The following is a 24688-nucleotide window of genomic DNA, read 5'->3' on the forward strand; positions in this document are numbered from 1 at the left end:
TCTGTATCACATAGCTAAAAATGTCTGTTTTGTCTGAAACAAATATTTTAAAGCAGATGGAACCAGCAGCTTACTCTTACAAAAATAAAACCCTATTGGCACCCACAGAGAGTTTAAAACTTCCTAGAGCCCACTTCTACCTTAACCTTGCAATAATAAGTCTCTTTAGCCTCCCAGAGACCACCTAGCAATTTCTAGTTACTACGTTCTCTGAAAGCAAAAACCGCTAATACTTAATGTTCTTATTTTAAATGGCCTTAGCTTATTATATACAAATGCTCCAAGGCTCATAGGCTGTCCCCAGTCAGCTGCTGCCTGGCGGGGTGAGACCTCCCTGTGAGGTGGCATGGCATTAACCCTATCACTCTAGAGTGGAGGGCCCTGCGGGGCTCAGGGAGGTCACGGGTTGAGCCAAGGCGACAGGACTCTCCTTGAAGTCAGATGCTTTCTCTGAAGACTGTTCTTGGGGCAAGGGGTTCTGCGATGTCATCCTTGCCCACTGGTGATTTCTGTCTCCTCGGGGCCCAGCTAACCAAGGGGCTGCTTGAGGTCTATCATACTCTATCCCGTTTATGATCGTAGCTTTCTTGTGACGACTGCTCTTGTGGGCCAACTCCTGAGGGGTACTGTGCCCTTCCGTCATCATTCTACACAGAAAGGACTTTTATTGATTTATAAGAGCTGAAACGTTTTCAAGAAACTCTTCTTAAAGAGACGCTCTCCCGGTTTACTTACTGATTGTGAGAGGGAGACCACACGTTTAGGCAGTCAGTGACTGCAAGCCAGAGGTGGGGCCCAGACTGCAGGGGGCAGTGGGACAGTCTCTCCTGGCGCGGCCCTGCTCAGCAAGGGCACTCACAGCCGCTGCCACCTCCTGCCCTCTCTGCGTCACTCAGAGCAGAGAACCTCTTCCGCACTGCTGGTCCCTCCCCCAGCCTCCTCGTCTAGCTGTGGTTGTGTTCTTCAGGGCGAGCTGCTGACTGCCAGGTGTCCAAGGCTGCCCCACTGCCGGCACAGCGGAAGCACAGCGAGAGCCCAGGGCTGAGCAGACCCAGGGGACTTTCATCTGAGGAACTCGGCCCGCGCGGAGAGAAGGACACGCACTGAAAACCACCCCCCAGCTTAGGGCACTGGAAGTGAGGTCTTTCAGCTACCACCCAAATGGACATGCTTCCCGTGGCTTTGCTGAAAGGAACGGTTTTCCTTACACAAAAGTGAGGGTGGATTTTCTGAAAGTTAGGTCAAAAAAAAAAAAGCTCACTTTGCAGAAATGAAAACTCAAATAAGCTACTAAGAGTTCAGCTGAACCAACCCATGCATACTAAGAGGAACTCACAACATGGCAACTGGCAGGCAATTAATCACACGGCTAACCAGCAGTTACGTTCTCACACTCACTCCACAGCACATCCGCGAGCATGGGCAGCTGCCCCCGGCGGGCCTCAGCTCTGGCACAGGCTGGGCTGGAGAACACATGAGGGGCTCAGACACAGCTGTTCTGGCCAGTGGATTTTGGACTGGAGTTCATTAGATTCTGAGCCCCTGGAGGGCATGGACACATTTAGTCATCTCTGGGGTGTGTGACACGTATTGAGGGCTAGAAGGAGTACTCCCCGAGGAAGCACATACTGCGGGTCAGGGGGGCACCCGTTAAACCCTATCAAAGGCAAGAAAGGAGCCAGAGTGATGAACAGGGAAGCCACGTGTGCCAGAAGTGGGGCAGAAGCCTGTCGAGTCCGGGGAGGGCCAACAGCCGGACTGCTGCAGACTTCACCCCTTATGCTCAGCATTCCCAGCATGCTCAGTGCGGTACCTCATTATATTTCTCATAGCCTGTCTCAGTTAAGGTCTTTGAGAATAAACAAAAAAGTAAGTAAGTGAATATAATCATGTATAAAAACCAAATCACAATTCTAATATGTTAAAAGAATAACAAAATTTATAAAAACAAAACAAAACAAAACAAAGGCACTCAGCCCAACCGTACTCTGGGTTTTAAACTTATTGAAATCTGGAATAGTCTCTTTCTCCCCTTTCACACCTCAACATATGAAAAGAGGTCAAGAGCTTCCTTAACTAAAACATTCTCATTTAAGTTTCGCTTTACTGCTGTCATTTCTGATAGACTGAAGGGGAAAGATTCCTGACAATTCTGTGCTGAATTTGAGTCACTGATCGGTACACAGAGGCTACCATCATTTACTGGTTTCTGTATTCCTCTGCTTTTGATCATAACCATGATTATAAACAGGAAGGAGATGCCTGAGTAGGTCAGTGAAATTAAAAAAAAAAAAAAAATTAAAAAACCAACAAACTAAAAAACCTTAAGAGGATATCAAGGTAACAGCACCCTGGAAGAAGAAGGCTGGCTAATCAATGAACTTCAGATCCACACTATCGCAACAGGAAGAGCAATTTAAACCACCACCACTACGGGTGCCTGGCTGGCTCAGTCAGAAGAGCAGGCGACTCTTCATCTCCGGGTTAGGGGTTCGAGCCCTGCCTTGGTGTAGAGATTACTTACAAATAAAATCTTTAAAAAAAAAAAAATAAAACACCACCACTAGAAAAAAAATCACTACGATTCACAATGACTGTGGGAAGAGCTGGTCCCTTAAGATGGGGAAGTGGGTAAAGGGGTTGATAGGGACAAGGTTAAAAAAAAAAATCAGTTCTTGGGTACCTGGCTGGCTCAGGTCATGACCCGAGGGTCCTGGAATCGAGCCCTGCATCGGGCTCCCTGCTCGGCGGGAAGCCTGCTTCTGCCTCCCCCACTCCACCTGCTTGTGTTCCCTCTCTCACTGTGTCTCTCTCTGTCAAATAAATAAATAAAATCTAAAAAAAAAAAAAAAATCAGTTCTCTAAAGGAACTATTTTTCTAGGAGGGAGGCACTCGAGTGAGAGACATACACTAAGGACATGATATAAATTCTTCATGTGGCTGGTGAAATTTTGCCTGAGCCAGTCCTGAAATTTTTAACAAAGAAACACTCTTAATGCCCTCCCCCCTTGCTTATAAAATCCACCTCCTGGAACGCAGCAACCATCTCTTGGTGATGGCCAAGCTGGGTGCACCCCCCAGCAGAACTCACCTGCAGGAAGCTGTCCTGGCAGCAGAGGAACTCAGTCTTCTTCATGATCGACTCAGTGGTCAGGACCAGTTCATTTTTACTTAGCGCAGGCTCGCTCTGACACGGGAAGACTGCCTCGAGTATCAAAAGGAGATAGTGTGATGTGTATGGGGGCGACCAAGGGTGGGGGGCAGTTTTAAGTGAAAGAATTTATAGGAGACAAAATGACTTTTCTCAGCTCGAGCTTTTACCAACCTGTGATTATTTTTCTTTCAAAACGTATTTTACAGTCTACCTTTAGTATGAAGGTGAAAACAGGATAACCCCACTCCACCCCACACGAAGACTTGTGGAAGAGTGGGTACCGTTCCATGGGTATTGTTCCATTACAACCTTCACCCTACCCCAGATTTGTATTAAAAATATATATTGTTGTTTTAAAAAAACCCAAACATTTCAGGAGTGAAAATCCCATCCCCAAGCTCATGGGATTTCCCCAAAGTTTTAATGGCTGCATATTACCCTAATATATGGGCAAATCACTATGTATTTGATTTATACGTCACTGATGATTTGCCTTTATTATAAATGACGTTGAAAAACCACTCTTGGCACATTTAGGTCATTTCTGTAAGGTGAATTTCTCTAAGTGGAACTACTGGGTCAAAAGACACCCACATTTAAATTCAGATCAGTATTGTCAAACTACCTTCTGAAAAAGTTGTTCTAAATTATACCCCCAGTTAAAGTATGTGCTTTCGTAAAAGTTTAAAGCTTACTTCTCAACACCCATGACTTTTAACACTGGCCAGTAATACGCTTCACCAGACACAGAGAAACCCAAAGTCCTCTTCTGTGCAATCACTACCAATGCTAGACTCTGAAACCGAAAAATTACTTTCCCTTACTATTTGGGAAAATTATGCAGAGTACACAAGAAGAAACATACTAACCCAGTAGCTGGGTAGAAATAACTGAGGCATTAACTGTGTGTGAAACTCCAGAGGACACCTCCATTCCAAACACACATTCTCAGAAACACTCTAACCCCAGATATAATGCTAAATCTTACTTTGATGTTGTCCAGAACTCTTTTGAACTCTAACGGTTCATCTTTTCCCTCCATAGCTGCAGGATCTAGGCCATCTCCCCCGTAAATGAACTGGATAATATCACCCGTAGAGCTTCGGACTGTCAGGTCATACTGTGAGCACAGATCTTCAAGGGACTTGACGAGCCTCCTCTAAAGGAAGAGAAGGAGAGGAAACAAAGGCTCAGTTGCTTTGAGAGGACTAGTCACATGTGCAGAGGATGGGATCTGCAACACTAAGTTTCAAGGTTACTGTACTTTCATCAGTTAAAACATTGTATTAGACGTCTCTTTTAAAAAGAGTCCCCTGACACTCAGAACAAGCTCAAAGTGGCCCGAGAGCCTGTGCAGGGGGATTTAGAATATGCTCCAACCTCACGCACTCTAGTGTATTTCTGAGTACATTCAATTTAAGCCCCATCACCCCCAAAGGACTCTGCAAACACTAGCTGTTTTCCTAGGCTGTTTTGCCTTCCCTATCTTTCTCCCTAAGGTACAAATTAATGCAACAGCTTTGCATTTCTAAACACAACCTAATCCAGGACCCCTGTGGGCTTCAATATGAATTACAGAGGATCAGGTGCAGGCCCTCTTCTGGGACACAGGGTGGGGGGAAGAGAGAACAGGGACAGCATTCTGTCTGAACCAGCGGGCAGCAGCCATTCCTCAGATCTGCTTAGGGAGAACCTTCCACCAGCAGAACACTCCAGCCAGCAATGTGACGGTGGCTCAGTGAATTAGAGAGAGCGAAATCTTCCTCCAGGCAACTTCAAAACAAAAATCCCTCATGCCAGAACAAATTTGTTCTAGGTTAACACACTGCTCTGGGAAAGTCATACTCTCTACTTCAAAAAGGTAAAGTCAAAAAAATAAAGTCAAAAGACATTCTGGCAAGAGTGGTGAAAAGCATTTCACAGTCTGTTGGGTTTCTGACAAAAGCAACACACTCCAAAACTGAAGGGCAATTTCCCATCCAAAGATAACGAAAAGGGAAGTATCGATGAGGATACACACATACAGGCGAGCTTATGGACATAGCTGGCTGCTGACTCGAGTCCACTCCCACCCGCATCAGCCTTGTTTGTTCTGGCTCCCTCAGCCACATCCCTGCTTTATCAGTCCTGCTCTCCCAGCCTGCAGAGGGCTGTGCTTCTCAAACTGGGGTCCGCAGCGGGGAGAGAGGGGACACAAAGCCACAGCGAGGGCAGGGCCCAGCAACTGGGAGATTTAACTTTATCTGGTGTTGTAAGGAGACAAAAACATTGAAAAAATGTAAAAACAAATACAGATCATAGAGGACAGGGTAGAAAATGATAATTGGAGAATGAAAAGAAATCCTTTGCTTGTGGTCTTATGGAAGAACAAAGTCGGGATGTGTTCTCGCTCCTCTGCCATTTGGGGTATTTTTATGGCGGTTGGAGAAGCATAGGTATTGGGAAACCCTCTAGTTTCCTTCTGGCCCCCTGAGCCCATCATCCTGGAACTGTGCAAACAATGGAGAAAGAGCCATCCCTCCAAGTGGCCAAGCCTTCTGCCGGCACTGGAGTAAATTCTTGGCGTCAGTTAAAACTATCCTAATAACGGGTTACACAAATAGTTGCCACATGAGAAGGAGAGTCCTCTCAGCGATCGGGAGGTACTATCATCCCCATCTTCATGTATTAGGACACAGAGGCCCAGTGAGGTCCATGATGTGTCCCCGGATGCACTTCCAGTCCATGTTCTCAGCAGAGCTTCGGTGTGTGAGGTTCTAGCCTGATCTGAGTCCCTCGAGACACATGGGATGAAGTGAACACATTACCTTTTTAGTCTGTTTGTTTCTATGGCACCTGCATTTCTCAATTTTTCCTTTTAGATACTAAGACCCGATATATCACAGCTCATGTACAAAATACGTAAACACTCAGCAGTCAAAATCCTCAGAATCCTGTCCTGCTCAGCCGCAAATGGCCTACATTTCTTTGAATTACCTGCATGTACCCTGTTTCAGCGGTCTTTACGGCTGTGTCGACGAGACCTTCCCGGCCAGCCATTGTGTGGAAGAAAAACTCGGTTGGTGTCAAACCGGAATAAAAGCTATTAGCCACAAAGCCTTTGGCAGCTGGGAGCTGAAGAGAGGTGGGGGAAAAAAGAAGAATCAAACAAAAAGACCTTCAAGGTCCACAACTTCAAAACCCATTCAAATCACAAAATGCCCCACCTTTAGACTATAAATACCTGGTCAGTGCATGCTCATGAAGGGGCAGACTTTATGAGCTCTTTCCTTTTTTTTTTTTAAAGATTTTATTTATTTATTTGAGACAGAGAGAATGAGAGAGAGAGAGCACATGAGAGGGGGGAGGGTCAGAGGGAGAAGCAGGCTCCCTGTCGAGCAGGGAGCCTGATGCGAGACTCGATCCCGGGACTCCGGGATCATGACCTGAGCCGAAGGCAGTCGCTTAACCAACTGAGCCACCCAGGCGCCCGCCCTTTCCTTTTTTTTAAAAAAGATTTTTAAAATTTATTTATTTGACAGAGAGAGAGAGCACAAGCAAGGGGAGCTGCAGGCAGAGGGTGAAGCAGGCTCCCTGCCGAGCAGGGAGCCCGATGCGGGACTCGATCCCAGGACCCTGGGATCATGACCTGAGCCGAAGGCAGACGTCCAACCAACTGAGCCACCCAGGCGTCCCATACAAGGCCTTTCCTAAAGGAGGAATAACTTGGCATAAACTATCCTTCCCGGAGAAAAGCAAGGGTGAGGTCCCAGTCAGGGCTGGTGCTAGTGCCAGTGGCAGGAACAAGTCCAGCTTGTTCCCATTAAAGCTGACTCCAAATCCAGAATTTGAATAACCAAATCTACTCTAAGTTCCTCAACTAGATTTAATAGTTGTCTGCCCCTGAGTTCCAGAAAAAGCCCAGCACAGATTTGTCTATCTTTGTCTATCTCTGCTTATATTAGCGCTCAAACCACAAGGCCAGTGAAACCCAGGGGTCATTTAAAAACGGAGTTTGAGGGGCGCCTGGGTGGCTCAGTTGGTTAAGTGTCTGCCTCTTGATTTTGGCTCAGGTCATGATCTTGGTTCAGGTTATGGTCTCAGGGTTGTGAGACTGAGCCCCGCATCAGGCTCTGTGCTGGGTGTGGAGCCTGCTTAAGAGTCTCTTTCTCCTTCTGCCCCTCTCCCCCTGCTCACATGCATGAGCACAGGCTTGCTCTCTCTAAAAAACAAACAAACAAACCAAAAAACTGAGTTTGAGAACTCGAGAGAAGAGTCTGGAATTTCCTGGCTGTTTTAGTGTGGTTCCTATCATCACTATTTTAAAATCACCACACTTTGATGTCAGTGCCCTCAAAATAAGCATACAGATTGATCACGCATGAGGTAACCTTACATTCTGATTACTGAACATAAGCTGGATAGGACCCTGAAATCCTCCTCCTCGGAGAGAAAACAAAGCAGCGGGTGTCGATCCAGTTTTATAGCTGCGAGTCTAACAAGGTCCTCCATGACTCAGTCGGGGATGAGGGAAGACCCTGAGCAGCCCCGGCCTCACAACACCTCCTCCAGGAATGCCTTAGTTGGCAGCATGCGCTCCGGTTCCTCTCCTGTGCCGTTGGTCGCCCTTCAAAGCTCTGCCTGAGCCGCTACACTTACCTTTGAGTGTTTTTCAAAGTGAGGCAAGGACCTGTTTTCAAAGCCATCTGGCACTCGAGAGCCACTGATGGCCTGCTGTCCCACACAGGCAATCATCTGTGATATGTTAATGAAAGAACCTGGGGAAACAGGTTAGGAATATAACATTCGTTTACCAAAATAACATTAACTGAAGTCCGAGCAGATCTGTGGGATAAAACAGGACTATGACATAGCAGGCTCCCGGTCTAGGGCCAGTAAGAGCCAGAGAGAGAAGAGTACAGGTTAGAGCCCTCAGTAACAGAACAAAGGCAGAAGGAGGGCGGGCAGAGCTCAGCAGGGAGTGAGCACTTTGCGGCTGGAGGAAAGACTTGCAAGGTGGGTCTGTGACCAGGCTGAACTGTGGCAGGACACTATGATTTGGGCATGAAAAGGGACGAGGAATTCCCCAGTAAGCGGAAGAGTGGGAAGGAAAGACACAGGAATGGGAAAGTGGGGGGCATGCATGTGTACCAGGGGCAGGAAGGAGAATCCTGGGGGGAAAGGCAGCAAAGCTGGACTTCATTCTGCTAAAAAAATTTACAGAAATAGAAGCAGGGAGGTTTTGAATCTGAGTGCAGTACCACGCAAGCTAATGCTTTCAGGTCCTAAATAACTATGAAATTAAAGTGTTTTTCCACGTCATTAAATGATACATTAGCTCGGAAAGTATTTTTTTAAAAATAAGGTCAGGTTTGCTCGAAGCATCCCTGAGCTCTGAAATCCACACGGACTACACAAGTTCCTCCAGGGGAGTTCAATTACCACCATGCAAATAAGTAAGTCTCTTTCTGTACATGTGATTTAAAGAGCTATCCCCTTAGAAATGAAAGGCCTGGAGTTGCGATGTGGACATTCCCTGGCGCGAGCCCTGCCAGCCCGCGGAGGACGGGGCCCGTGGCAGCCGGAGGTGCGCTCACCCTTAGAGCCGCACAGAGCCATGGTGAGCGGGCTGTTGCTCCTATCCAGCTCCCGGAGACAGGCACTGCCTGCGTGGTCACGGATCACAGACAGCTCCTTCAGGATCAGAGCCTGGCAGGGGGGAAGAGAGGCGCGTGGGGGCTCTGCCGACCACCACTGTTCGATCTGACACCGAATGAAATTTGGAAAAATTTAAGCCAGATGTCGGATTTCCACTTAAGGGTTTCGAGCCTTAGCTGTGAAGACCCACACCTCCCACGAGGTTCTAAAATCAGTGCTTAAGGGAGAAAACTGATTAGTAACAAAACCCTGAAAAATCCCTATTTATTTTTTAAATCCCTTAAATGGCCCATAAGGTAGAATGTGAATGGCTTTGTGTATAGCGAGTGCCCTACAGCATAATATGTCTCTGTGTGTTACTGTATACATACACACCCGCCTAAACGTAAGAAGTATAACCTAACATGTAGTATATAGTAAAGGAGAATGGCTTGTACTATTATAAAATTTACCTCGTTTTTTACTTTCCAAGTACACATGTGAATTTCCACAAGTTAAGAGCGTGTGATAAGGTGACTCTCTAAGAATATTCTAGTCTTTGAGCTCCTCCACAGGCTATCCTTTCTCAACTCACAATTTAGGGTGCTGAATCAGCGAGGAGTCAGGTTCCAGGAAAACCAAGTACTGCAGAAGCCCCAGGTAACTTTCCAGGTAAGTCAATGAGAAACCTCTGTTTCTCTCTCTCTTAAGACTCAGTGAGATTAAGAATGAGCTAACGGTCAATAGTGCCTATACAACTCTTTCTTCCTAGTTCACAAAAAATTCCTTCCATCAGAAAATTTCTTACTGCTTATCCGTTCTTGCACACTTAGGTGAGTTAAAGCCCTGAGCCAGGGGCTGCAGCGGAGACCGGAGAGAGCCAGGCAAAATCCTGGTGCAGTCAGACTGCTGACGCAGGCTGCCTGAGAGAGAAATGTAGGGCTCGCAGAGGCTGGTGGCCCTTCTGATTCTGACACTTGCTGGTCCAGTTCTCAGCTAACCTAGTTTCAAAGGTGATGGGGGCAGCAGATAGGCATGTGACTCTCAGACTTTTCTGAATTTTCCCTCTTCTGTGTGCAAGTCTCTTTCGAAGACCATCTTTTGATTTTTATTTTTTAAAGATTTTATGTTTAAGTAATCTCTACACCCAATGTGGGGCTCAAACCTATAACCCCAAGATCAAGAGTCGCATGCTCTACGGACTGAGCCAGCCAGGGGACCCATCAAAGACCATCCATTTAAAGAGCTGTGGTTGCCAGTCTCTGCTGGAGAGATGCTAGAAATAGGGCAGAAGCACTGGAGTACCAGTTACAGCAGGGGCCTAAGTGTAATGCTGGAACAAGAGCAGCCCCATGTGGTCGAGTGAGCGGACAGCCATGTTTGTACTACCTAGGAACATGAAAGCTGCTAGGAATGTAATGGATCTGACTGAAGGCCCCTCATTAAATGAACGAGCACACACCCAAGCAGCACAGAGCTGACCTGGGGCTAAAGCCACGGTGTCGACTTCCCCCTCCCCTCTGCTACCTTCTCTTCCGGCTCGCAGCACAAGCCCACGCGGACCAAGTGGCTAACCCACCCGAAGAGCCAGACGCACCTCCAGAGTCTCCTCAGCGGTGCAGCCAGGCTGTTGCTGCAGCTTGCCTGTGTTCAGGGCTTCGATGTACTCGTCACATTTTTTATAGCCAGCGTTCAGCAACTCATACTTGGCCTTCAGCAGTCCTTGACCAGGTGTGACGTCACCAATCCCAATGGAGAATCCACGGTTTGCTGCAGAATAGTTGGCAGGTAGAGCAGAGAGGGCCATGAATGTTCATCAGCCTACTACATGGAAACAAGTTTACACCTTCAGAAAACATGTCATGATCCAATTAAATAATAATGTACCACGGGAGTTCCTAGTAAATTATATAGAAATGACCAAGACTCACTGAATCCTGTCAGAGACCTTACAACCCAGTGGGGAGCAAGTAATGTCCCCAACTAATTATAATATAAAGCAGACTGATATTAAGCACTAAAAAGCAGCCGGAGAAAGCCAGCAATAGAAAGTGAGTCATCTGACTTCTTGTTCTAAGATACCATCTTAGAGATCTTTCTGCCCACACCCTCTTGCTTCTTCAGAAATCATTCCAAAGCATAAAAAAACCCCACCATTGAGGGAACTATGCCCCACCAATTACCTAACCCTAACGTATGTAGAAATGGGTGAACAAGAGGCACCTGGTTTAGTAGTGTGGGGAAGGGATACCTAAGAGTGGCTGTGGAAATGAGGACCCACGAGTCTGGAAAGGCTCAGAAACTATACCATCAGCTTCTGCAGATGCTGCAGATAATGTTATGTGTTGGAAATAAGGAAACCTGGTGGAGTATCAGTATTTTTCTGTGGGAGATGGGAGTTTACTAATGGAATTAGAGAGCTCTGGACAGGGGATACTAGGTGCAAAAAGATGGGAACGACTGGAAAGCAGGTCATGAGGGAAAGTATATTCCATGGCTGTGGTCCCTTGGTCCCTTTCCCTGTCCAGCTCCCAGAATCCTGGCAAGCAGGTCTCAACCACTGTGGGGGGAGACTGAGACTGGAACATAGGTCCCTGGAGAAACCAAGCCTCCCTAGAGAAAAGCATTACTGATAGGAATATTTGGCAGTTCCTCAATAAAAATGTTGGCTTGCAGCTCAATCAAGGGACAAGCCCATCAACCAACAGGCTCCATTTCTAATCAGTGTTTGGTGTCTCACTCCTAAAAGTTTGAATGGATAGCCAGGGACCACCAGATATTTGAGGAAAGTCTTCAACATGAAAGAATGAAAACAACAAATGCACAGAAAAATGAAAGTAAGGAGAAAATTCAGGGAGCAAATAAAACTATGAAAAATATTGTGTCTGACAGAGAAGATGTATCTGGAGATCAAGAACAGGAAGCCTTAAAAAAAAAACAAAACAAAAAAAACCCAAAAAAACTCCCGAAAAGCAAAAAACTACACCTACAAATAAGAACAATGGAAAATATGGTTGGAAGCTAAATAAATGATAGTTAAAATTAAAAAAAAAAATCAATAAAACAAATCACTTTAAAAGATAAAAGGAGGGGCGTCTGGGTGGCTCAGATGGTTAAGCGTTTGCCTTCAGCTCAGGTTATGATCCCAGGGTCCTGGGATCAAGCCCCACCTTGGGCTCCCTGCTCAGCAGGGAGTCTGCTTCTCCCTCTCCATTTGCCCCTCCTCCTACTCATGTGTGTGCACTCTCTCTAGCTCTCTATCTCAAATGAACAAATCTTAAAAAAAAAAAAAAAAAAAGGATAAAAGGAATCCAGAAATAAGGAGATGGACAACAGGGAAAAGAAAATAAGGAAATCAGAGAGCTGATCTAGAAGCTCTACTTACACAATGAATAGGAATTCCAAAAAGAAAGAACAGAGATAATTAAGGTGAGAAATTACCAATACCAACAACAAAAACCCAAAAACCAAACCAAACGAAACACAAGAAAATTTCCACAACTGAAGGACACATGGTGGCAGATGAAGAGAGCTCACAGAGCGCCCAGCACAATGAAGAGACCCATTCTAAGGGTGTACCACTGTGAATTTCCAGAACACCAAAAACAGAGAATTCTCAATCCGGAATGAAAAGACAGATACAACAATGTGAAAATAGGAATAGAAATCCACTTTAACAACATCTCCGAGGGCTAGAGGAGAGCAGAACCTTCAAAATTCCAAGGAAAGACAGAATTCAATCCAGAGTTCTATACCCAGCCAGAGAATCGATCAAGTGTAGGAGCTGAATAAGAATGCTTTGGGGCATGTAAAAATCTGGACCAGGGCCTGCTCAAAGCCTGAGCAAACAAAGGAAACAGAATAGTGCAAGGAGAGAAGGGGAAGATGAGGGCCTGGCAGAATCCAGTCACGAGGGCCCAGGGGGCTGTGGTCAGAGCGCAGGCATCTGGAAGGAACCTGTGAAGGGCCCTTGGTCTAATGACCCTGTCTGAGGGGCAACAGGGAGCTGCTGCGCACGTGAGATAAGAACTCAAGAGCAAATTCAAATCTGAACCAAACCGGTCAGTACTGAGCTAATTTCATGAAGTGAAGGCACAAATGATTCAGCCGGGAGTAAGTCTCCTTTCCTGTGCACAGGTATGTGTGTGCTGTGTGGGGGTCGGGGGAGTTAAAGGTAAAAGAAGGAAGCAGAACAGAGCCCCTAAACCTCAGCAAGTACTGCAATAAAACGAGGATACTGAGATACTCACAGAGGTAGACAGGAGCCAGCCTGGCAAGCCGTGACATCGCATCGGCCGCTTCGTTCTGCCCCCAGTCTCGCAGCAAAATGTAGAATATGTTGTTCTTGGATCCGGACCCCAGAGTTCCCTTGTCCATACTGCCACTCATCAACTCACTGTTCTGGATAGTAACGTCTGCAAGGATAACGATGACCGTGCACTTAAACAATTACTACTTAGCCTCGTTCCAAAATGAACATGACGCAGTTGAGAAAATACCTTCCCATATTGAAAATTAAAGCAGAGCAAATAAAAATTCTCTAAAAACGTCTGAGGAGAGGGGTGCCTGGGTGGCTGAGTTGTTAAGTGTCTGCCTTCGGCTCAGGTCGTGATCCCCGGGTCCTGGGATTGAGCCCTACATCGGGCTCCTTGCTCGGCCGGGAGTCTTCTTCTCCCTCTCCCATTCCCCCTGAGCAGTGTTCCCTCTCTCGCTGTGTCTCTCTCCGTGTCAAATAAATAAAATCTTAAACAAAAAAGTCTGAGGAGAAAGAAGAGAAATCTAGGGACTTTTGAAAAGCATGAAAAGCCCAGTTAGTTACTTTACAATCCTAACTCTTAAATGTACCACCTGACCCTCATTTTCAACTGTGAACTGAGAATGACAGTGTTGACCAATTGTCATCTTTCTGTCACAGGGATAATTTGAGCATCTGATGAAATCATGTGCAACAAAGTACTCTATAAACTATAAAGCACATTGTTATTCACACAAGAGAATGAAAATTAATGGCACCTGGAAGAGGCTATACCACAAAATGAAATTCACATCTAGGTAAAAACAAAACACAATCTAAAACAAGAAGCCAAAACACCTAAAAGACCAGAGAGTATATTTTCAAAGTAATGGTTATAAACCTGAGAAAAATTGGTGCCCTTCGAAACATTTACTCTTCGTGGCAAAACAGTGGAAGTCTTGACCCTCAGAGACTCTGCAGTCCAGTTCTTCAGTGCAGAGTCCTGGAGAACTATTTCTTGTCACAAGGCCTGGCTAACAAAGCCCATTCAAAGTCAGTGCCATTCACAGTAGTCTGCTGGGGAACTGCTCGTTAGCAGTCTGAGGGGAAGCAAAGGAGCTCGCTCAACAAACCAAACGCTGGCTGAATGGCATTGGTCCGTGGACCATACTTTGGGTTGAACTAGTCTGGATGACTCGGATGGTTTAACATTTAAATCCTCTCATGGTTATACCTGATCTTCATGTCATAAAAAACTCACTGACCAGGAGGCAGTAAAAAAACAGTCCTACTAACTATACTTTTAGACAATGAACACATTTTTGGAAGTAAAATGATAAATTATATGCCTTAAAAAATGAGACCCTTGCTGATGGCAAAAAAAAAAAAAAAAGGGTAGGGGCAGAATAAAAGAAATTGCATGAATTTATAGAAACTAGTCACCTAAAACACATCTGGAGCTCTGGAGAAGAACATTCTAATCACTGGATCACATACCTCCATGATCTCTACTTTTTAGAGAAATGGGGAGTCACATCTGAGAGGAGAAACACCAACTACATTTCCCCAAATAAACTTCCCGCCTAAGAGCAACCTCGGATTTGCCTGCTCCGGGAAGGCAATCACTGGTCACCTGCTTTCCGCCCCCTCCCAGCCTGCTGCCTTCACTCACAGGAATCATTGACACAGAGATCTTCTCCTTTGCCGCAGTACTGCTTGCCCTTGGTTCGGAGGTTGGCCCTCACTGGGTTGTCATCGCTTGGTCTGAGGATGACACTGAAGATCTGCTTTCCCGTCCATAGGGTGACAGGCTGCAGAAGGAAGCCACAGCATCAGTTGGCTGAGCCTGGTCTCGACTGCAGAGTGCTCGCAGCCTAACCTGCCACCAGCACCCCAAGCATCCGCACAAACCTTTAGTATCGTCGGGGGTGGAAGGTGAACTTTAATTTTCTCATCCTTGCCAACCAATATTGAAGCAATGATTTGGCAAGCCTTGGCGCGGTCAAAGAAAGTGTCCTTCAGGGTGAGGAGATAGGCACCTACGAATGTTGGCAATAACACAACACAAAGAAACGGAATGAAACTGTGAGAAAAATCACAAGGTTTTGATTTTAAAATGAATCTGGGCTATTACCAAAAGAGTGAATTAAAACATAGAGCTACTTGCTGGCTCTCTCCTCCCACCAGAATCGAAGCTCCACAAGGAGAGGGACTTTGTCTGAGTCACTGCGGTATCTCCAGTGCTTAGAAAAATGTCTAGGGCACCTTAGGAGCTCAACGAATGCTTACTGATTCCAAGCATAACCAACCAACACAAAATCTCTCAAGTCGGTTCACAGTCAACACTTAGTAAACGAACAACAGAATTAAACACAGGAAATTACACAGCTCTCTAAGTTGTGACATGATTCACTGTGAAAGAGAATCCTGGTGTTCCAGTCTCCCTTCAAGTGACTTCACACACACACCTGTCAGAAAATCCTGAATAGCAGCAATTAGTGGTTCTCCATTCCTTGGTGTTACCAGATTTGCTTTAGTCTGAAGGAAAAACAAACAATACATTAGCCATTCCATCCATACGTTCTTTGGATTGCATGATGCAGGCCAGGAACTGCACCCTAAAGACTCCGAACTGCTGCAAATAAATACAGAATAGCTGGTGAGCGGAAAAAAGAGGCTGAGAAATGGAAGACAGGGGTCCTGATTCCAGCTTTGTCACCAGCTCCTCTTTCCTTTACCTGCAAGAAATGGGCCTCAGACGTTCCTACCAACACTAAAATCAATACTGAGTGAAGTTGTTTTGGATTCCTACAAGAACTCCATATGTGTAAGACTTCACGGTTATTAATAAATGCACTTCTTCAAAGAAAATTCACTTCTATGAATGATGGCAGCACTGTTACCTTTGAGGACAACCAATTCCATACCTCTCCACAATGATGGCAGAACTGCTGAACTTCTCTTGGTCAAGACACTGGGTTCTAACAATAATTAACAACAGGATTTAATTAAAATTTAACGAATGCCTACACTGAACAAAAAGGGGTGCTAGTTGTTCAGGGCATAATTAACAAGTTTAAAGAAGATTCTATGCATCAGAATGCATTTGTTCAATTTTTGCTGTTGTTGAGATGTAACTGACAGATAAATTTGCTCAAATCTTGATGTGGAGATGCTTGTGTTACTTGCGGGTTGTCTGGGCAACCTCACCTGGAGTAAAAGGCCCTTCAAGGGAGAGACCTGCTTCTGCCTTCTTGTTAACGCTGCACGGAACGGTGATCCTCCAGCTAGGGCTGGAAGACAGTTGTTCATGCCTGCTTTCGAGAATCTCTCTGAGGCAGGACAGGGAGGTGGTCTGGGGGCTGAGCACATGAAGCTGGGATCTGCATATTTTGCAAGTCTCCTGGGTAATTTGGGACTATATTCAGGCTAGAGCCATACCCACTCCACTGAGTCACAACTGCTGAGTCAATACAGTAGATGATAATTTTCTTACATAAAATTGAGGGGATTTGTCCCGATAGTAACTAAAGATTCTTCCATCCCAATATCCTTGGAGCCTGTGTTTTATTGTTGTCATTTTTTTTTTTTAAGATTTTATTTATTTATTTGAGAGAGAATGAGAGACAGAGACCATGAGAGGGAGGAGGGTCAGGGGGAGAAGCAGAATCCCTGCCAAGCAGGTAGCCCGATGCGGGACTCGATCCCGGGACTCCAGGATCATGACCTGAGCCGAAGGCAGTCGCTTAACCAACTGAGCCACCCAGGTGCCCTATTGTTGTCATTTTTAACCAAGGAAATATGATACAACAAAATGGATCTTCAGTACCAAAGTCAATGCTAAAGTCCAACTGGTTGGTGACAGGCCGTTATCACCAGAAACCAGATACACAGCTGATATCACTGGCAACATCTAAACATTACTTTTTATTACAAAAATCAGTATGTTCTTTATAGAAAAAAAAATCTAAAAATATAAACATGAAAAAAGGTGAAAAAAATCAAAAATCCAAAAAAAAAATCTCTGTATGAACTGCCAAACCAAAGAACTGCTATTATAAGATTTTGGTATATAACCCTTCCAACCTCTGTCTAGAAATGCTTTTACAAACATAGAAGCATCTCTTTACCAAGCAAAATACGATCATGTCATACATGATTTTACATTTAATACATTTTTAAAATAAAAAATAAATCGTAAGTAGCTTTTAACCAACAGCTATACAAACTATATCATCATTTTTAAGGGCTACACAGGATTTCGTGGTATGAATGTGACATAATTTAATCCTACCAACTTTTTATTGGTGGACATTGTTTCTAACGTTTTATTATTACAAGTAATTTTGCAACTCTGTGTTTCTAACGTTTTATTATTACAAGTAATTTTGCAACTCTGCATATGTCCTCTGGAGCGCTTACTAGCAAGGAGAGTGCAAGGTCAGAAGGAATGATCACTACACCATCTGACCGCGGGAGCATAGAACTCATTCGTGGCCATCCCCCCTGCATCATCTCTCTCGCTGTCCACCAACACCTAACACGGCACTCATCGCAACTGCTACAAATACTGACACTTAGGAGGAAACAGGCTGCCTCTTGTCATGCCAGGTCGGATCATACCACAGGGTCTTTGCACCTGTTGTTCCTCTGCTTGGATTGCTCTTATGCACACAGTCATGCTGCTCATTCTCCCACTTCTTTCAGAAGCTGGCTCAAGTGTTATCATTTCAATGGCCTTCCCTGACCATCCTCTATGGAACAGAACACCTCTCATTTTCTTTCCTCCTTGCTGTGTTTTGTTCTTTTCTTCTCAGCACTTATCACCACCTGACCTATTTTATAATTGTTTATTCTTCACTTCTCTCTGTTTGAATAGGGATGAGAACAAGAACTTTGACTTTCTTATTCTGTGTTGTGTTCCTAGAAGAGTACTTGGCACACAGTAGGTGCTCAATAAGCATCAACCAATCATTTTAAAAGGCTGAGGAGTCTGAAGAAATAATTCACAAGAAGAAAGACTCCAAATACACCAAGATGGCCACTGAAGGATTCATCCTCAGAGCAAAACAGGGAAAACACCCTCAATTCTCAACAGAAGGTAGATGAACCTTGGTGTGTTTACCTGGTGAAATTCTGTAAAGCCATTATACTCAATAATTATGAAGACTTAACAACAAATGGGGGCATTTATTTTTAAGTTTATATTTATTAATTTTTTAAAAGGGGGAGGGGCTGAGGGAAGAAGGAGAAAGAGAGAATCTTAAGCAGGCTCCATGAGGGGCTTGATCTCACAATCCTGAGATCATGACCTGAGCTAAAACCAAGAGTCCGACACTTAACCAACTGAGCCACCCAGGCGCCCTTATAATACATTAAGTAGTAAAAAGGAATACAGAGGCTATCACAAACCATGACCACAACAAGTATCTAAATTCAAGGATAAGGAACAAACAGATAAAAAGAGGTGGAAATAAAGAAAACAGAGAAGTTGTGATATGTAAAATTCTTATTTAAATAACTCCATTATGCTAGAACATTTGAATAAATAAGAATCAATGTTTGTTTATTTATTTATTTATTTATTTATTTTGAAGATTTTATTTATTTGAGAGAGAGAATGAGAGAGAGAGAGCACATGAGAGGCGGGAGGGTCAGAGGGAGAAGCAGACTCCCTGCTGAGCAGGGAGCCTGATGTGGGATTCGATCCTGGGACTCCAGGATCATGACCTGAGCCGAAGGCAGTAGCTTAACCAACTGAGCCACTCAGGTGCTCAAGAATCAATGTTTTAAAAAATTGAAGACCACAGTGTATTTTAGCCACATGAATTTCTTAGTAGTTAAGTGTGTACACAAAATCTGCACCACATTAAATACTTCATTTTACCAGAAAAACTATATCAACTTCAGGCATGAAGAACCCAGGCAGGCCAAGAATGCAGCCCCTCCTTCCTGTCCCCACCAAATCCTCCTGTAGTTTAATAGATATGCTTGCGGAACTTAACTGCCTTCACTTTAGAATCATACTAACACTGTAAATTAAAACAGATTAAAAAAAGCACCGAATCAGAAACGTTGAGAAGTGTTTTGGAGGTAGGAGCACTGATAGCCACAGACAAAACAGCCCATGATAATACAGAAAACCAGAGTACTGGGAATAAGGAAAACATAACCTCTACAGAATGATTTTGTTTAGTGTGTCCTTTAGACAACAAACGAGCACGTAATATACTGTTGGAAGATTTTTGTTCAGAATGTTCAATAAAATGTATTAGTACTTAAAGATATCTTCAACTACCAAAAAATCCTCTTATGCAGAACGTCTTATGCTTTTCCCATTACCCCCAACAGTCAAGACATTGCTATACCCTTATCTTTTTTATTTTTTAAACATGGCTTATTCATATAATACTATTCAGCGATAAAAAACAACACACTGCAACAAATGTACAACTACAGATGATTTTTAAAAGCATGCTGAGTGACAGAAGAGGTACACAAAAAAAGTGTAAATGTATGATTCCACTTACATGGAGTTTTAGAAAAGACACCAGGGGTGTCTGGGTGGCTCAGTCGTTAAGCATCTGCCTTCGGCTCGGGTCATGATCCCAGGGTCCTGGGATCGAGCCCTGTGTCGGGCTCCCTGTTCAGCGGGAGGCCTGCTTCTCCCACTCCCCCGCTTGTGTTCCCTCTCTTGCTGTGTCTCTCTTGGTCAAATAAATAAAAAAAAAAAAAAGAAAGAAAGAAAAGACACCAGATACACAGTGGGGAAAAAATCAGGATAGTATTGCCTCTGGCAGGTGAGTTATAATGGAAAGGCACAAGAGGAAATTTTGGGGGGTTATAGTAATGCTCTCTGTCTTGACAAGAGTTTGATATACACAGCTCTATGCACTTGCCAATGCATAAATAGAATGGTACACTTCACCTTAAAAATGAAAAGAAAAAAAATAAACCATTTAAATCTAACTGTATGCAGACTCAGTTATTTAGGGAGTATACTAAATGTCTGCCACTTACTGTTAAATGCTGCCAGATATAAGATGGATTATGGATAGATAGAAGGAAGAATAGAGGGACTGATATGTGATAAAGCCTAACAGTAAAATGTAAACTAAAGGATCTAGGGCTACACACCTGTCTTATCTTTTCATAGCTGGTGCTCGAATAGGTACTTTCCCTTAGAGATGCACGTTATAGGCCAGAAGATACTCCCCTCAACTCCCCACCTGTCACAGACACTCCCTTACATACTATAAGGTGCTTTCAAACAGGACCCGCTGCCCTTCCCCTCCTTTCAGGCTGTTCGGGGAGCGGTGGGGCTGCCACCCTACATACCCCCATCAGAACAAGGGCCTCTGCTTTAGCTTCCTCCGTTTGAGGAAGATGAAGATTCATCTCATCGCCATCGAAATCTGCGTTGTAGGGCGTACAGACACACTCGTTAAATCTGAAGGTCCGGTGCGGCTTGACCTTGGCCTGTGGAATACATACACACACACACACACACAAACACAGACACATACAAAACAAAATAGGAGAGGGACTTAGTCATTTACCCAAAAACCTCATGGTTTCAAAACATTAATAAATGGTTTCCTGGAGAACTGGATACTTTAAGAAAATAAATTTCTAGTATGTTCTGTCAAGTGATAATATGTCACTTGTGGACTTATTCAAGTAGCTTTATGAGATCAAAACAATACAGTGAGTTTAACACAAGGCAAATACCAACCTAAGAGCCACAAGAAAGGGCTCCCCTGGCCAATGATGTCATAGTTTGATATCAAACAGATTCATGGCAGAAACTGATTAAAACACACTGACTAAATAAAAACCCATGAGTTTATAATGACACTGAAAAAAGGGGAAAGCAAGACCACACACAAAACCCAAACCAACGTAGTTGGAAGAAATTGAATGCCAACTTTCTCCTCCCCAAACTGATAAAAAAGGAAAAAGAATCAGGCATTTATATGCTGCCTTTCCTTCAGGAATTATATTTTTGGGTAATAAATAACCCTAGTTAGTAAGACAAAATTCTTCATTATACAAATGGTGGGTATGAAATGTGAAAGGAATGACAGATTAGAAAATCTCCATTTTGTAGCCCCCATGAAATAATGTTGGCAATAATCATAATTGGAGGAAACCTTTAGAAAAAGGGTTGATAAGAAAACTTTCAAGGGAGGCGCCAGGCTCAAGTATCTGATGCCCTAACCTTCTCAGCATAACTAAGAGTGGGGCAGCCAGACAACACATGCCTTCTGAAATAAGGTAAGAGGAAGTAGCCAGCACCACCTAGGAGTTACTCTTGCCAGAAGTTGAACATGAATCTGACCCTGCCTTGAGAGCTACTGTCCAGTTTATAGGAATAAAAGGAAGAATGAAGAAACTCTTAATGCCATGCGTATACATAAAGAGAACACGGGACATTTCTTCAGGACAAATGACCTGGCTTTTTCAGCAACAGTGAAATTAAAAGGGGGGGGTGCCTGGGAGGCTCAATCGTTAAGCGTCTGCCTTCCGCTCAGGTCATGATCCCAGGGTCCTGGGATCGAGCCCCGCATCAGGCTCTCTGCTCCGCGGGAAGCCTGCTTCTCCCTCTCCCACTCCCCCTGCTTGTTTTCCCTCTCACTCTCTCTCTGTCAAATAAATAACTAAAATAAAAAAAAAAAAAAAAAAGAAAAAGGGGGGGCAGTTGTTCTAGATCAAGAGAAACTGAAGACATGTTATCAACCAAATGTCACGTGCAGACTTGACATCCAGATTTGGACAAACTAGCTGTGAAAAGATTGTTGAGATGCTTGGGGAAATGTGAGCATGGACTGGGTGCCGGACAATACCAAGGAGTGAGTGTTCATTTTGTGTAGTGTGGTATGGCACTGTGGTTATGCGTGTCTTACAGAAGTAAACTGAATACACATGGAGAGAAGACATGGCATCTGGGGCCATCAAAGGAAAAAGGGAGAGAAAACAGGAGTGGCAAAATCTTGAAAATTATTAAAAACAGAATGAGAATATAGGAGTTCTTCATAGGATTCTTTCCACTTTTGTATATATTTGAAATTTTTCAAACAAAAACATTTTTATTTTGAGAATGCCCCAAAGCCAAGAAAAAGTTTCTGGGAAAGGAAGGCTTTTGTCCTCTCCCTAGATCCCCATAATCATAACCCCCATAATCATAAACTGTTTCTTTGATATTTCCAGACTTAAGTAAAAAGATTGAGGAAACACGTTCGTGAAGTGAAAAACTAAATCTAGAAAGACACTACCCGAAGAGCCTGTTTAAACACTGTTTGCAAATGCTCATGGATTTAAAGGCTTTGGAGAAGGAGAATTTATGAATATTGAGCGAATTAAAGTTGCATCTAATTTCCATTTTAAATCTCCAGAAAAAGGAACTGCTGCTGTTGCAAAACTAAATCACCGAAGAAAATATGCTTGAAGGTCTTCGTTGGAGGATCATTGCGACGAAAAATCTCCTAAGCATTTTAGTTCCATAGTTAATATGCTAAGTGAAACCTGAAATCTCCTTTCTGCCATATCTATTTTACGTAAGTCTGCGCACACACATATATGTATATATTTTGTTTGCAAGTGGAATCATGTGCTAGTCACTTTCACGCTAGTTTTCAATTAGTTCCTTTCTGTTTCACTGTTGTGTGTGGATTTTATCAATACGAAAAATACTGAAGGGAAGCCTGAAACGTAAAAGTTTCACTCAAACTAAAAAGTGAGAGTAGAGAAAAATCAGAAGTCACAAAAATTTGAGATTACTGGCAATCGAATTTTAGGGGTCCGGAATTTTGCATCGCACACCCAGCCAATTCCGACCCAACAGAAGCTAAAAACAGAAATGTCACGCTCACCAGATGCGCCATAATGCTCAGTTTGTGCAGCGACGGCTGCCGGTTGAACAGCACCACATCTCCATCTATGAGGTGTCTCTCCACGATGTCCCCGTACTTGAGCTCCTGGGCCATCTTTTCCCTATTTCCGTACTTCAAAAACCTAAGTGTATGGTAAGAAACGTGATCTATGAGAGTAAAGCCTCCTCACCAAGTTGCTCCCTCTTCACATCAGGAATCAGTCTCAAAAATGATCACATTGCCCTGAATCGAAGGTGCCTTCACAAGCCCGTCAGTTAAACTATGACACACTGTCAGTATATCTTCATTTCATAAATGTTAAAATATGAAAAAAGTTATGTCTTAGAATCACAGAAATGCAGGAATAAGTCGGCTTCTCCCACAGCACCCTGCTAATATGTTTTTATCTTACGTTTATCCCAGGAGATCAAAAGGCACCAGTGATTAGTGGAAAGCCTGAGTGGGCAAAACAAGGCTGTAAATACAGTAAGTAACCCCACAGAGCCCGTGTGCACAGAAAATGACTGGCTTTCCTAACTCCATATGTTCTGTCTACCCAGACCAACAATATATGCTAGAGAACAAATGGACATTTTGTGTATATTCAATGCACAAACACAGCAAATGATGAACCCGTGCTCACTAAAATTTAAACAGTATTTTTCACATGCTAAAATGTCACAAATGTTGTATTTTGGACTGTATTCTGTGGCTGAGTATGGCGACCTTGGGTGTGAGAACGTTGTTACATATGGCTAGATTGGGCCAGCATTACCTTTTCATCTGTGTGTGTCTCTGCTGAATGAAATTGGCTCCTGGGTGAACTTCAGGGCCATTTCGAACCAGTTTCCTCAAAAAATTGATGTTTGCTTTGTTCACCTGCACAACCACAATAAAAGACACAAGGATTACCGTCAGGTTTCTGTCCGCTGAGTTGTGTCTCAATCTTTACTTTCCTTGGGTGATTCCAGGAGAAAGAAAGGCAGCATCCTGCTGCCTTGGGTCTTGAGTTTAATGACAACAGCGGACTGGCACAGGAGCCCAGGTTCCAATCTGAACTCACCACTGGCAGGGTGAAATGGCCAAGTCCTTTACTGGCCTTTGGTTTCCCTATTAGTGAAATGAGTGGGCTGGACTGAGCTGTAGGGACCTTCTGCCACATCCTGTGATCCTAAGAACAGTTGGCAACCTCACTAGCAATGATTTACCATGGGCTCCTGAGGTTTAAAAACTGTGACTCCAGCACCACTAGGCTGTGCTCTGCACTGTCATGTCCTGCAACCTCTCAGACAACAGTCTTGTGGAACCCCATCTCAGAGAAGGAAACTGAATCAGATACATAAAATATCTAAGGCTACTTTACACAAGCTTTACCAAAAGCTTCCACGATCTAATTATGAATCTTAAAAGCAAAGCCAAAGCCCATATCCTCCTATTATCAGGACTTACAGTTTTCTATACCTCAGTTACTATATATTCCATTTTATACTCATGATGAGTGTGAGTTAAGTGCAAAGTGGTGCAGCCTTTCTGACTATGCATCAATAGCCTCAAAATATTCAAAGCAGGGGCGCCTGGGTGGCTCAGTTGTTGGGCGTCTGCCTTCGGCTTGGGTCATGATCCTGGGATTCTGAGATCGGGCCCTGCATTGGGCTCCCTGCTCAGCGGGAGGCCTGCTTCTCCCTCTTCCACTCCCCCTGCTTCTGTTCCCTCTCTCGCTGTGTCTCTCTCAGTCAAATAAATAAATGAAATCTTTAAAAAATATATATATATTCAAAGTATTTGACTCAGTGATTATAAAGTCTTAAAAA

The 24688-nt window shown here is 44.0% G+C and overlaps 1 protein-coding gene across 2 annotated transcripts in view; it reads right to left on the minus strand.

The window, feature by feature from the left end:
* Positions 1-24688, minus strand: part of POLR3A (RNA polymerase III subunit A) — a 49687-nt gene that overhangs the window by 12232 nt on the left and 12767 nt on the right. The window contains exons 9-22 of one of the 2 annotated variants that reach the window (XM_035022663.1): positions 23653-23756; positions 22878-23019; positions 20344-20484; positions 15474-15543; positions 14917-15044; positions 14678-14816; positions 13022-13186; positions 10369-10541; positions 8732-8843; positions 7794-7912; positions 6132-6269; positions 4144-4314; positions 3093-3206; positions 1814-1849 (exon numbers count right to left, since the gene is read on the minus strand). In XM_035022663.1, coding sequence (XP_034878554.1) covers positions 1814-1849; positions 3093-3206; positions 4144-4314; positions 6132-6269; positions 7794-7912; positions 8732-8843; positions 10369-10541; positions 13022-13186; positions 14678-14816; positions 14917-15044; positions 15474-15543; positions 20344-20484; positions 22878-23019; positions 23653-23756 — 1752 coding nt within the window. The remainder of the gene's footprint in view (positions 1-1813; positions 1850-3092; positions 3207-4143; positions 4315-6131; positions 6270-7793; positions 7913-8731; positions 8844-10368; positions 10542-13021; positions 13187-14677; positions 14817-14916; positions 15045-15473; positions 15544-20343; positions 20485-22877; positions 23020-23652; positions 23757-24688) is intronic. The other variant, XM_035022671.1, reaches the window with a different exon arrangement.

This window comes from Mirounga leonina, unplaced genomic scaffold (assembly GCF_011800145.1).
Source record: "Mirounga leonina isolate KUSES-001 unplaced genomic scaffold, KU_Mleo_1.0 Mir_114, whole genome shotgun sequence".
Taxonomy (NCBI): domain Eukaryota; kingdom Metazoa; phylum Chordata; class Mammalia; order Carnivora; family Phocidae; genus Mirounga; species Mirounga leonina.